We start from the raw sequence: 14,729 nt of genomic DNA, 5'->3' as shown, positions 1-14,729 counted from the left end.
ACATCAGAATCATTATACAGACTCAAACCTATTATATATCTCAGTGATTATACAGACCTGCAGCTCTGGATTCAAGATTTTACACACTTCAGTTTATATCAATCATTTAGACTTATCCCAGGGAATAGTAGAGTTAATAGTTAGTTTCACCTCTTAGCCGGCTACAAAAAACATTTCCTACATGTGAGAAATCCAATGAGTGGGTTTGTAGGTGCCCAAACTTTTTTCACATGCCCTTAGTGCTGTTTTTACTTACAGTTCATGAAATAAAAAGTAATAGTGCATTTTACTTCTTACTATTTACTTATCTCCCCTTCCAAACAATGATGGTAGAGGATGTAATTTGCCCAAACTTTACATACATCTTTTTATGGGCCATTAAATTAAACAAAACTGTGACCGGAATCTCTCAATTATTTATGACATTTCCTGAGATAGTACATAAAGCTATATTTTTCTATATTAATAAGTGTTAATTCTCAGGCTGCTGTACCGCTCATTAAAATCACTCAGGCGGTCCTTTGGCGCCACCCAGCGGTGAAATACGGTAGTTACAGCCCAGGTCCACTTCCGCTCCTTCAGTCAACACAAGGAAGTCCAGCCGAGCGACTTCAACCTGCCCCGCTCCTCTGCTCGCCCACTGTGTACCTGTCAGAACCCGGCGTTTCTTCAGTAGGACGGTGACCGTTTACCTGTCGTCATGGTAATGTCAACGTTTCAGAAGGTCACTCTCGCGACGTGTCTCGTGCTGTGCGTCGCGTTGCTGCTTCCCAAACTGCTGCTGTCCCGAGGGAGGAAGGATGCTGCTGAGCGGCCGGAGGGTGCGTCACCGTTAACGGTTTCTCCTGGTCGTCAAAACGCCTCCAGCTCGATGTGTGGAGGCTTTTCTGGGGGAGGAGGAAGGCTTTTAATTTACTGGCTTTTATAGCGGTGATATAATGTCTATTTATTTTGTACCTCAAACAAAATGTGTACCGATGGATCATCGTTGTTGCAGTCACATTTTCCTCCCTGAAGAGGGCGCTAAAATACCGACACCTTCATTTTTCCTTCTTTTTTTTTTTTAATGATTATAATAATACGTATAAAATAAAGATAATATTAAGCCAAGTAAAACTAACACAATCTATTAATCTAATGATTTTATGTCGTGCATGTGGGTATTATGCTGTGTAATCTTTGCTTAGGGCTAGAAATCTATAAATAATAATAATAATAATCAAATAATACATTAGTCATTTTTCAGTATTTCAGTATAGTGACTAAATTTCCCAGAGCTCCATTTACACCTGCTTGTTTTGTTTGACAGACAGTCTTAATCTAGAATATATTAAATTTACAATGATAAAAAAGTAACATGCTACAAATCCTCAATTTGAGAAGCAGGAACCAGAGAATGTTTCACAACTAATCAACAAATAAACCTTTATGAAGTAGGGATGTATTGTAGGGCTGTTGTATGAAAATGCATTATACAGAGATAATTGAAATAAGACTTGAACACTGAAACCGCTGTATATAAGCACAGTGAAAAAGCAGATGTTCTGTATTTTCTAAACTATTAATTGTCTTTTTTGAATATCTTTTTTAAATACCTAACATACTGTATATTATTTAAATATCAAACTGAATGAACTGAAACTGTACTTTCATTATCCATCCTCTTAATGGAGTCATTTTAAGGCTTGATGCATCTTTTCGGCTGTTGAGTCAAACCACCTAAAAACCGTTGTTTATGTTCTTTAATTATCCCTGTCAGTTTCAGTGAGTAAAGGGCTCTATAAAGATGTCACAATACCACTACTTCTATGTCCTTGATTTAAAATACTTGACTTCAGTTTACAAGCTCATTGTTCATATCCAGTTGTGGCAAGAACAGGATATTTATAACATCAGACAGTAACTTAAATGGAAGCCACATTCAACAGATGCTGCAGATTTAAAAGATTAGAAAGTACCAAAGAAATCCCTTCATTACAACCAGTCAGATACTGAGTTTGTGTTATATTCTATCTGCTGTTATTTATGTTGTACATTAGTCACGTTTCCTCTTCACCCGTCTTCCCCTCCCTGCAGGTTCTGGTCGTTTCCCTCCGATGGTGCACCGTCAGACGGCCCCGGAGGGCCGTGGCCAGAGGGCTGCGAGCGCTGGCTTTTCCAGAGCCCACAACACTGAGGCCATAGCCAAGGCGAAGGGAGTGGGAACGGGGGCGGGAACCGGAGGCAAATCCAACCTGGCAGGACAGATCATCCCCGTGTACGGCTTCGGGATCTTACTCTACATCCTCTACATATTGTTCAAGGTGAAATCCTGGAGACGCAATACACAGCTGATGTGTACTGTAAAAGTTTTAATACCACAGTACTTTGGTATTCCTTTAAAATGTTTATTTTATTTATTTTATTTGATTGCACATTGATTACTCCTATTACGAAGCATATATACACGAATTAAAAATAACCAAAAGCTTGTGCAGTGGAGGCAGAAAGCTGAAAGCATATACAAAGACGTCTAAAAACCTGAGGCAAAAATAAACAGGATTTCATTTAATGGAAATAATATGTTTAAAAGTCCTGCATTCAAAATGTCACAGAAGGGCTGGGTAAGAAACCTCAGTACTTTTTGGTACAGACTGAAATGTATCTGTAGCTCAAAGTATTAACTTTGGCAACCTGGCAATGAATGTTAGACATTTGTAATCTTGTTTATTTATTCTTTGATCTGACATATTCTTTATTTTTCCAATGTTGTTTCATTTGGCCAAGTTCCTATAAGGCTGCTTGACAAGTTTAGTATTGCAAATGTAGAAGTTTGGTGTTGTTGCATTGAAACTCAGGGTTCTTATTGGTATCAAAATATTCCAAACTATGGTAGGGCTGCAACTAACTGTTACCTTCATTCACAATTTATCTGTTCTCTCAGTTAACTGTTTCATCAATAAAATGTCAGAAAATTGTGAAAAAAATTATCATCCCAGAGCCCAAAGAAATGTCTTCAAATGTCGTGTTTTGTCCAAAATCATATAAAGATATTCACTGTAGGAGAATGAGGAAACCAGCACATATTCACATTGGAGGAGCCGGAATCAAATGATTTTGGCATTTTTTTCTTGAAATAAAAAGTTGCCAGTTGATTTTCTGTTCATTCATTGTTAAATTGACGACTCGCTGCAGCTCTAAACAACATTTGTTCCCTTATTGCATCAAAATCTACATCACTATCTGCTATCAATTTCTAAATAAAATATTTCAAATTGAAATAAAAATAAAACCATGAAGCACAAAATAAGTAATTAAATTCTGCTTTAAAAAGTAAGAATGATGTTTGACAGACATGAAGGTGAGTGTGGAAGTGGTTTGAACACAGACAGACACGTTGCTGTGAGGTTTGTTGTGATGTGTTGTTTTCAGACTTTGTTGTCTCCCTGTTAGATCACGTCTAAAAGCAGCAGCAAACCGACAGAGAGCCGGTTTCCTTCTGTCCGCTCAGAGAACATGAAGAGAAAGATCAGTGAGTACCATCCAACAACAACATACTCACTCTTTTAGCATTTAGCAACTTCGGCACTTACTTCAATCTCAGTTCTTCAACAGTATTGTAGCTCTGTATGTCTCTGAACATGCTGTACACCTGCCTGTCCAGCCGTTTGTTCTCCCGTCGCAGAACAGAGAGCTCATGTCGGTTTGTTCTACCACTTGGACGGCCCTGAAGGGCGGCGTCTGCCCTCTTCTGTGCATGTTTCCCTCCAGACAAAGCGCTGGGGTCTACTCTAGCAGTTCTAGATTTAGCCTCATCACACAGTAATTCGTGTTATTGATTAATTAGTAATTTTAATTGTCAGATGAGGCAAATAAAACAAATAATAATCAAAACAGTCAAATAAACATAGCATGGTTGGTCCTAATTATTGTTTTGTTATGCGGAAATGAAATCAATTACTTTTTTTGCTATTTCTGTGTCGTTAACTGCTGAAACTACGAACATCAACGGAGAGGAATGATTGTTTATTTTTATTTTACCACTGCTTCCGTCCTGTAATTAAACCCCTTTGACCAGCTCCACCACTGTGAGGGCAGCCCAGGCAATGCATTTGTCAGGCAGTCACCACCACCACACACTTGACCTTTGTGTAGGGCACGTTCAAGAGCCCAGGATTTTTTCCTCTGGTAGCTTTGCTGTGGTTCATTTTCTTGCAGTGTGAAGTAATTGGATGAATGTCAGTTTTCTCCGGCTGTGAAAACAACAACTGCACATTTACCAAACCATTTCCTCGGTTGATTTTTATCTGTATTGTAGTTTGTTTGAGCTGAGATTGTGTTTAAACCTGTGGGAAAAACTGCACCTGCCTGCACAAGTTGGTCTATTAGATACTTTCCTCTTGAGGTTAACAGATCTGGAGTTTAATTTGATCGGTCTCACTCTTCACCTCCTTCTCTTTCTGTCCTCCAGCGGACTTCCAGCTGGCTCAGCTGCAGGAGAAACTGAGGGAAACAGAGTTGGTGATGGAGAATATTGTTTCCAACGCCCACCACAGCCCTGACAGGTGGGTGTGTGCCTCTGCTGAGGGATCATCATATCATCAGTTCCCCTCCCTTCGTTAATGCAATTGTAACTCATACAATAATGTGTTCCACAGCAAAGAATGAGACAAACATGACCCTCCCATAAAGGTCATTTCCTGTTGTTATGTGGGTTGTTTTCAACACTTCCATGTGTGACTGGGCTGCATATTTAAATCTTATTAGTTTATAAGTTTAAAAATGAATTACTCATTACTATCAGTTACTTCAGTATATTTACTTCAAAATATGAAAGTTTCTGTTATTTTTTTTATTTTATTCTCACAAATATGAAACAGCTGTGTTAAAGTAGTATTTCTAGAAAAATATAAAAGAAGCTTCTTGTTAGTTCTAGAGTCCCTGATTTGCCTTCAATTAATCAGTGTATAATTATAGTAAAGAAACTTGGAGTTAAATATGTAACTTTAACTGTGAGATAGATCAATGGAAACAGTGAGGATAAACTGCACACGTCATGACGACGAGTGTTTGGTTTTGTGTCTGTGCTGCAGGGTGAAGGGAGTGATGGCCGATCAGGAGGAGAGCCTGCTGCAGCAGCTGACCGAGATAACCCGGGTGATGCAGGAGGGCCAGCTGGTGGAGGGCATCACGCCAGAGAAGAAAGCCCAGGACAACTGGGAAGGTACCTGAACACTGCACTACTTTATAATGTTGCATCAACGTAGAATTGCTGTATGTGTAAGGCAGGAATTCTGTTTTAAACTCCACCTCTTACCACCTTTAAGTGTCTCTCAATGTGTCCCATGTCTTCAAAGCAGGAGATGGATCATGTGAACTCTGTTTCTGCTTGTTGGTTCGTTTAGTGATTTTGGTCAAGTTCACCATTTAATAGTAAACTGGAAAAAATCTGGTGGAGGAAATGATGAAGACTGAAGGCAAAATAATGTGTTGTGGAATAATTTATGTATCTCAAACAACTTTCAAGTTTCTGTAAAGTTCATTTTAATCACATTGTGCTGAGAGGAAATCAATCTGATATCTTAGTTTAGGAGTTTACATAAAGACTAATATAAACTCATCAAGTCATAATGTGACACAGAAGAGTTTCCCAGCTCATTCTTGTCATTTCTGTAGGTCCTTGAAATGTTCCTCATTGGTTCCTCATTCCATCATTGGTTTATCACAGTGATTGTCCTTAATATGAGAAACAGAAGAAGAATCATTTTCTTTTAAAACACTTTAAAATATTATTTATTTTTTTATATATATAATTACACCTTTTCACCAAAATTGTTCTGTTTTGCAAATGATTTGTCGGCCCACTTGCAATACCTCTGCAGCCCTGGTTGGGAACGATACATGGATAAGGTAATACATACAGTACATAGGTAGTTCAGTGAAGGTGCAGCATCATGGTTGTTGAATAAGTGACTCATTCAATTTCTCGACACTCGCAGATTATCCTGAGCAACCTCATCAGTACTGGCAACAGTCCCGCTGCTGTTGTCAGCACAATCAGCCGCACCACAGTCCACAGACGGAGGCCGAGGCTGAGAGGACTGAGGCCGACGGAGCCAACCTGGTGGAAGACATTCCTGCTGAGGATGTGACGGGTGGAGGAGAAGCTGAGGAGGCCGAGGATCTGAGCGCAGACGCTGTGAGAGAGTCCGACTTTACAGCAGCGAGCGAAGAAGACATGAGGTCAGGGAGCGATTTAGGTGTAAACGAGAGCGCGCACCTACACGAACACAAGGAGGGAGGGGGTAAAATCGATCTGGGCGTCCCAGAGGAGGACCTGGCCGGAGTCCTGAAGGAGCTGGAGCTCACACTGAAGATGACGTCCATGATGGAGCAGGAGAAGATGGAGGACCTGACCCGGCCCGTGGAGACAGAACCTGCCCAGAGCCAGGTCAGACGGAGGAACAAGAGGAGGAGAGCAAAGAAGGCCGCTCACTGACTCTGACATGACGCATATAAACTGGAGCCTGGTGTTTGTGAGGACGGCTTCTTTTTTTAAATCTGTTCCCATCAGATGGGCAGTAGCATGAGCAGCTTTATTTATCTTTACTTGAAGTGAATAAATGAGCGACGTGTGAACAGGGCACAGCTTTCATCATTAATATCAGCTTTATTTACTGGCTTAGAAAGGAATACATTTATGGTCTTAAACCTTCCAAATATACTCAACATGTTTCTTTGGAAAAACAAGGGTCTAATTTTTTTAATGATCTCAGTCAAATATGATAGAAGTCTGCACAAGATAGAAGTTCGTATTTTTTCATTTAATTTAAACCAACAAGTGCAGATAGGATTTCTTCAGGTCCAGATTTTATGTAAAAAAAAAAAAAAAATATTGACAACCAGTATCTTGAAGTGCTGCTGGCTGGGAACAAACCCAGTGTTTATATGTCAGGGAAGTGTTGAGTTACTTTTCATACTTGATCTCTCCAAGCCTTTATCTCAGCAAGCATCAGTTTCTTTTCCTGTAAAATGATCTAAAACTATTCCGTTTCAGAGTTCTTGCATTAAAGCTGGTCATACGATTTATAAATGAATAGAAAACGAGACTGAATCGGGCCAATTCAAAACACACTTGTTCTGCAGATTGATACATTTTGGAAACACCAGGAATAAGTCATTTTAGCTCAGATCAGGACATGTTTTTCTGGGCAGGAATTATGCAGCTGATGAAAACCTAGTTAGCAACAAAACCAACACCAATTATTATTGAGGGGTTGTTCTTTTTTCCACTGTTTGTTCATGTGTTGAACCAAACACTGCAGCCATTTTAAACTCTCTGCGGTTAAGTCGCTGGTTTCAGTTTAACACCTTTATATGTGAATAGACAATAAATGCACTGCACAAAACGCGACTATGTATACTGGGCATTAATAGTGTCCCCTCTGTCTTCTAGATAAACAGTGTTTGTGCTGGAGAAAATGTGTCCTCTGTACCAACAATGTTTTAAGTGTTTAACAAACCTGCTGTCTTCAACTCTAAATGATTTAAATATTTTTACTTTTATAAAACTTATTTATTTATGAACTGTTCAGAAAAGCACCTGAGAATGCGAATCAGTGATTAAAATACTGTGAATGAAATTTTCTGGGCCCTCTGGTTTCTCCAGTTTCAAGACTTACAGTCATAATCTGTAACTTTTCCACATTAAAATGTCTAAAAATGACTTGAGCTATGTTCTATATGTTGTCGAGTTGTGTTCTTACATTATCCCAAATGCTTTCATCAATTCTCAAACCAGAGAAATCTGTGATTTTAATCATGGCAACGCTTTGTGTCATTTGGTCGCCTGTCAATGACATCATATCCTGTATGTGCATGTGTTGGTGTTGTGGTTTCCTGCCAGAAGCTCAAAATTTACTTTTATCTAGTTTTAGGCCACATTTTTAAGATATACTTTTTTACACCTTTGCCGTTTTCAACTATATATTTCAACCTGATGAAGGATTTTAGTCATCGGACGTCTGGATCTTATTTTATCAGAGAGGAAAGCTGAGTTAAAGTTTGACAGCTCAGCTCACAGCCATGATGTCCGCTGAGCTGCGTCAGTGAATCACTGATTTTTAACATGAAACTGCTGTATTTGTTGTTTCTAGTGGTTTTAGTCCCCTGGTCTGTTTGTCATGGAGAGGAAGACACCTCTCTGGATAATTCGGCTCCTGATCATCTGGTTCATAAATTATCAGAGAAACAATCAGAACAAAGGTTAGCATCAGTCTCAGCTCCAGCTCTTCCCTGAGTCTCTGTCCTCCGTACAGCGTCGCTCAAACACTGACTTTAAATGTCAAACTGTTTCATTCAGTGTTTTTAATGGTTAGAATCATCGGGTCTGTTCCATTTACTGAACCACTGACACTGAAGGAATCCAAACGAGGAGAAACTGAGGGCAATGGTGCTGTAGACAACTCCCATGATCCCACACTATTTCATGACATCACCCAACGCAATCTTTTGTTATCATTTTGATTGAGAAGAGCCCTAGAGGCAGAAGTTACATTCTGTGCTTTTAAAGTTTGATGTACTTTACTTTAAATTGCCACAAGATAAAAACTGTAAACAAGCCGTGTCAGACTTTTGAAAGTCCATTTTTATTATTTTGTTAACTGCAGATCTGATCTTCTAGATACTGAAAAAGATTCTGCTGTAAGACTCAATGTAGGTCGGATAAATATGGAATGAAATGAAGTGCAGCAGCACAATTCAAAAAAAGAGTTTATTACTTGTATAATGGACTTTACTCATACAAAAGCAACATCACACTGGCTGATGTCAGCAGAGAATATTTTGGATATTTGGAACAGTTTAGCAAGTGGCACATCACAACAACAACTTTCCCCTCTAAGAATTACTCTGGTGAGTTGCAGTTAAGTGTCAGGTTGGTCTGGGATCTGCAGGAATCGCTGCCTCAGTGCTCCATTGGCTCATCGGGTGCCTCTCCAGCAGGTTCATCTGCGGGCTGGGCAACCTGAGACACACAAATGTTCTTCAGTTCACAAAATTCAGAATCTAACACTGATATTAATGTTCCTAGAACAGAAACAGACCATTTGTGTTAAGTGTTGCATAGATATATCAAATCTCACTTTATCATCGTTTTCAGTCTTCAAAAGTTAAATATTTGCCCTGAACCTGTATAGGTAGGGCTGGGCGATATGGCCAAAACTGTTATCAGGATAAAAATTTCCATTTCAGTCGATATTGATCTTAATAAATGCCACATCGTTTTTTTCTTTCAGGTTTAAAGGCTGATTTTGGCTCTTGAGTGAAAGTTGAAGAAACCAGACAGTCAACTGGTTTTAAACTGTTCTATTTAGTCAGAACATGACCAAACACTTGCCAAACAGCAGAACATTAAAAACTCTGAGGTACAGACATTCAGAATTTGATAAAATATACCTGATTAAAATCAAACTCTTATTCAGTCCTTTTTACTCAAAGTAAATAGAATTAAGAATTAAGTTCTGTGCTGTGATACATCACACATGTAACATGATCAGACTGCAAAATTAAATAAAAAAAAAATAGAAGATTTGCACAGGGTACAGGCCTGGCGCTCGTCGAGGGTCCTCTAAGACTCGTTTGGCCCTGTAATGGAACAGGTTTGTGGTGTTGCCTGTCTTTGATGGAACGTGTCTCCGGCAGTGCGCACTGCACATTGCTCTGTTTTTTTATCAGACTGTAAACGGCCCAAACATCTCCAAAATACTAAAGTTGAGTGGCCTCTCTCGTCGACGATATCTTCGTTCTCCGAGCTGCGTTCTGCTTTTTCTGCGGTGTCGCTCATTTCGCCTTATTTGTTTGCTCCTCTCCAACTTCAAGCCCGTCATCCTCTGCGTGCGTCTGTAAATAATATCACGTGCTGGCCTGTATGTATACCTCTCACCGTGCATCCTAACTTGCACAGTACAGACCTCTATTCCTGCGACATGATTGGCCGGTCATGCTATAAGCATGGAAATTAATTATATCGAACATTTATCTAACATTTTTTGCGTTTCTATCGAGGAAAATAATCTTGCGATAATTATTGCTATTGTTTTATCGCCCAACCCTATGTAGGTACATGTGTTTTAACAGCACATGCTAATGGTGCATTTCAATGAGGAGCCCAAAGTAAGAGCTAGAAACACATGTTGCTTTCAGACTAATCCAATCTGTCATAACTTTGTAGCTCACAACAAAAAAGGAATTTTATTTTTTTTCCCCTGAATGAAACCAAGCACAAGTCCAAACTGGACTTGATCAATCATTGAACCCTTTGCAGTACCTTTCTCTGTGGCCTCTCCTCCAGTCCCTCCAGGAAGGGGGCAACATCATCATCATCATAAATGATGAACTCCATGTCCTTCCCCACGATGCCAATGGAAACATTCTGAGAAACACAGGGAAAATTTACTAATGAAATAACTAGTGGAGGAGGCATTTAAAAAAAAAAAAGATGGCAACATCTTCAGTGCCACAAAAGTTGGGCTTTAATAGCATTTTATCAACTGTGAATCCAGTGTCTTTTCACCTTCTGAATCCCTTATTTACTTCTATAAAGGACATGGTATTTCAGAGGTAACAGTCAAAGAACTAGAAATCGGTTTTACTAAACAGATGAGACACTTCTTTGCCATTTGGCCGAACGACTTGACTTAGGTTTTGTACATTGTTTTTTCCAATTAAAAAAATACAAAACTTAATATGAGATTTGTTAACGTACACCTCTAAATCTTAGAACCAGATTCATTAATAAAGCTGTAGATCTGACGTACCTTGGTGGTGAGGTCCTGCTCGGTGGGGAGGGTTTCTCTCAGAGCACGGAGGCCATGCTGCACCAGCTCATTCAGATTACCTGAGAACCAAAAATACCAAGGGTGAGATGAAATGAGGTTTTTTCAGGTGTCAATCAGCAGGTAAAATACACTCAGTGGTACTGAGATGTTCAATTCTTTACATGCTTTTGTGCAATCATGACCCTGAAACAAACTGCAACGATGAGCAACAGTGATGACCAAATTATTTACTATTGATGTCTGATGCATGAATAAACTGCCTAAAGAAGACGCAAAAACAGAGCTCCTAGTTTCAACAGTTGAAATAAGAGTATGCAAGAATAGTAAATTCAATTCCATTTTACAGTCAGAAAACTTGTCCATGCATCTCTCCAGGTAGGTGCGTGCAGACTGAGAGCGCGCTCCGATTGACATGGCTTTGCAGTCAAAGTAGTTGGCTGATGGGCAGGTCTGGAAGATGTGAGGTCCCATGTCCTGGGTGACACAACAAATTAACAAGACCAGTGGTCAAATTTCACACTATATTCCGGAATTGTATAACCTTTATTCTTTCACAGGGGACAGAAGTAAAATATCTGACAAACAGTGCGAGTGAGCAAACTTACATCAAAACCAGCAATGAGGAGTCCTACACCATAGGGCCTCCTTCCATACCTCTGTGTTGGGATTTGGGTTTCTGGAGTTTCAGTCAAGGATCACGGATAGTCACACTTATCATTTTATTTCTCTGAGACAGCTTAACAGTCGGTAGTTTGTTCAGTTTCCCTCATTCACACAGGGAAGCAGCCCGCTGACACATATACAGAGGGGAGGGGAGTATTGCTCAGTATTCTTACAATTTGACACGGTGCAGGACCTCTTACATTTCTAATACTTTCAACTGGCAAGACACTTTGACAAATTGTCCCTGCATTTAGAGTCAGCTGTTGTTAATTTCTCATGCTGCCTATGAAGTCTTAACAATAGCATGACATTTATACATTACAGAACTTCAAGCCAACATTAGAGAGGATACTGCTGCCAACAAGAGAGACGAGACGTGACGTGGGGAGGGGCCTGTCGAAGACAAATCTGGAGTCCAGGCACTCCTGACGCATGAAGTTACTGTGGAAGAGACAGTGTTGGCACTGTGTAAAACTAAGTACATATTTTAATATACAGTTTTACTGACGAGTTCCATCTAGACCATCAGTGTCTGTGACTTACCAGAGCAGTCTGGCGTCAGCAGTAAGTCCAGCGATGGAGATGCCGATGTGGTTGTCAACATGGAGGATCTTCTTCTGGTGGGCAGCCAGTTCAGACTGGGCTCTCTGCAGAGACACAAAACATGATGCATCAATCATGTCTGATCAAATGCTTGTCATTTGACTCACAGCAGTACCTTGATAAATGCTTGGCAGTTCACAGCAGGAGGGACCTCATGTAATATTAATGCAACTTCAGAGTAAACTGACACTCGAAAACACACCTCTGACCCAGATGGCTTCTGCCTGTGGTAGTTAGCTTGATGATAAAGGTATATTGACAGAGTTCCTGCCACAGGGTAGGTATAATTTATTGCTTTGACAGTAACATACAGTATTGTAGAACACAGAACTGTCTTGCTAAGTTTGGTTGAATATGCAGTGGATATTTGAAACAAAATGGACAGTGATCAGTTTTGTACTAATGCTCTGAGACAGAACGTGACTGAAACAACATAAGAACACTGAGGAAGATTTTACCTTTAGGGCAACCAGGACTGCATGGGTTTTCGATTTGAGTCCTACAGTTGCAGAGCCTTGTTTCACTGCCTCCATGGCATACTCGATCTGATGAATACGGCCCTGTGCACAAATTAACATTGTTAACATGTCATGTTATGGCATGCCAATAATAAAACAGAGGTGAAGTCAAACAGCAACTTACCTGCGGGCTCCACACTGTCACATCGTTGTCGTACTGATTGCGGAACTAAAGATTGGAAAAAACAATACATTTGAATTGGTATTAAAAAAATAGACTTATTACATAACACATGGGAGCTGAGCTTACATAGTTGTCTTGCATTATCAGCTGCTTTCTCAGACACAGAGACTACACAAGACTCTGAACACGTCTACAGCCCGGACCTTTCTAGAAATAGGTTTTAAATTACCACCATTACTGAATAATTGATGATCTCAGCTTTGTACACAGCCACTCACCATAGACAATCAACAGAGAGCATCAGAGAGCAGGCACCAAACTAGTTAAGGTTATTAATAATACTGTGCAGCGCTGGATCCTACAGAAAGCTAGCTCACATTAGCTGGATGAAAACTATATGAAAGTTTACCTAATCATTACAATGACCAGCTACTGGAGTTGTGTGTGCTGGCCTCACAAAAAGAAGTTATTAGTCTAAGGGAAAACGAAAGTAAAAGACCCGACATCACTGCTGGTTTGAGTTATGCTAACTCCGCCTGTGCTGGCTAAATCCTGCTAGCTCCTAGCCGGCTAAGTACATAGCAACGGGACTGCGATACGTTATTTGGCGTTATATTAAAATAATCCGGGTTGATTATGAACACGATTTAATATGATATCGTCCGACAAATGTTAGCTGTAAACCGTTTCTTTGAACACACAGTGAGTCCAGTTAGCATCCGTGCGGCTAACGTTAGCGGCTACTGAAGGTGTTTTGCTTACTCACAGTGCAAAAGTTAGCTAACTACCGGCACCTTTAAAGTCAGTAAATGACTCACGTTTTCTGAATATCTTGATACGTGATGTGCGACTTATTTACTGTGCAGACATATTATATGATGCTAAGTTGACCAACGTATATTAAATTTCATTCATTCTTACCATCTCTGCTTTTAAATGTGTCGTCTCTCTCTGCCGGTGCTCTAATCCTGACTTGATTTATTTTCCTGGACGCGACGTCAGGGAAAATAGTAGAGCCCCGATTTTGAAATCAGTAATCGATTGAGTAAAGGGGCGACTGGCTGTGCCTCAGCAAAACAGATCTTGTCACGATATTTTAATATTTTATCCCATACATTTTAAAAGCGAAATTATCAAAACGGTCACAATTATCAGTAAAGAAGACACAAAAATGCCAAATATATATTTTAAAACTGATTTTCACCTCGAATAAAATGTACATAATCAATTATTTTAGAGCTTGACTTTAGATTTTTTTTCTGGATAATTTTAAAATGAACAGTTTTACATATTTACACGTTGTGGCATTATAATTTAATATCTAATAATACAATGTCGATTTTACAGTCAATAGTTTTAACATTTTCTTTGCAGGGACTAAAACTGCAAACAAAATGAAAGACAGGTTTAATATTTTCAACTGAATTAAGTGCTCTATGTACATTATGTGGAGATATGAGACATAATTAGATCTTAATCTTAATCTTTTAGTCACTTCTCAAAACTTCATGTGTTTTATCATTGTTGTTTTTACAGTTTTATCTTGTCTTATTGCTGGGTATCTTATTACATTTTATTTTTGTGTTATTTATAAATGAATGATCATTGCAGTCCTTAAATGTCAATTATGTAAAGCACTTTCTAACTTTGTTTTGAAAAGTGCTGTTAAAATAAAGTTTTAAGTAATTTACTTCCTGTATCTGTTCATGTCTCTTTTTTTCTTGTCTGCATTGCACTGAGTCACAGTGTTTTTGTCTGAACACTAGGCGGCAGCAGTATATAGCAGCAGCAGTGTATTAGAAGAAGACAGTGTGGGTGCTTCACTGGGTTGTGAACATGGTCAAAGAGCACAAATTTCTTACTGCTGTTTCTGCCATTTTTTCCACACATAAAAACTTCCAGAAGAAAGAGGAACAAATTGTCCTGTAGACAACAATGGTGGGTGTTTTACATGCTTGTTTGCAGACTTTTCTTACCATGTCTGCAAGCATGTGTCAGTTATGG

At 39.4% G+C, this 14,729-nt stretch overlaps 2 protein-coding genes across 2 annotated transcripts; one reads left to right on the top strand and one right to left on the bottom strand.

Annotated features, from left to right (window-relative positions):
• The first annotated feature begins 610 nt into the window (after positions 1 to 610).
• LOC111229796 (protein RIC-3-like) lies at positions 611 to 7,705 on the top strand. The gene is made up of 6 exons (XM_022756265.1): positions 611 to 821; positions 2,077 to 2,303; positions 3,433 to 3,511; positions 4,451 to 4,544; positions 5,073 to 5,203; positions 5,979 to 7,705. The coding sequence occupies exons 1-6, from the start codon at positions 701 to 703 to the stop codon at positions 6,476 to 6,478; spliced, it is 1,152 nt and encodes a 383-aa protein (XP_022611986.1). The 5' UTR covers positions 611 to 700; the 3' UTR covers positions 6,479 to 7,705.
• Positions 7,706 to 8,734: 1,029 nt separating this feature from the next.
• On the bottom strand, positions 8,735 to 13,713 carry psma1 (proteasome subunit alpha 1). Its single transcript, XM_022756006.1, has 10 exons — positions 13,647 to 13,713; positions 12,726 to 12,770; positions 12,542 to 12,643; positions 12,024 to 12,127; positions 11,833 to 11,921; positions 11,423 to 11,493; positions 11,162 to 11,291; positions 10,797 to 10,876; positions 10,307 to 10,411; positions 8,735 to 9,004 (listed from the first exon to the last, which is right to left on the bottom strand). The coding sequence occupies exons 1-10, from the start codon at positions 13,647 to 13,649 to the stop codon at positions 8,945 to 8,947; spliced, it is 789 nt and encodes a 262-aa protein (XP_022611727.1). The 5' UTR covers positions 13,650 to 13,713; the 3' UTR covers positions 8,735 to 8,944.
• Positions 13,714 to 14,729: the final 1,016 nt, after the last annotated feature.

Source organism: Seriola dumerili, unplaced genomic scaffold (assembly GCF_002260705.1).
Source record: "Seriola dumerili isolate Sdu_G_001 unplaced genomic scaffold, Sdu_1.0 BDQW01000242.1, whole genome shotgun sequence".
In the NCBI taxonomy this organism is placed as follows: domain Eukaryota; kingdom Metazoa; phylum Chordata; class Actinopteri; order Carangiformes; family Carangidae; genus Seriola; species Seriola dumerili.
This window is presented reverse-complemented; position numbering and strand designations above follow the sequence as displayed.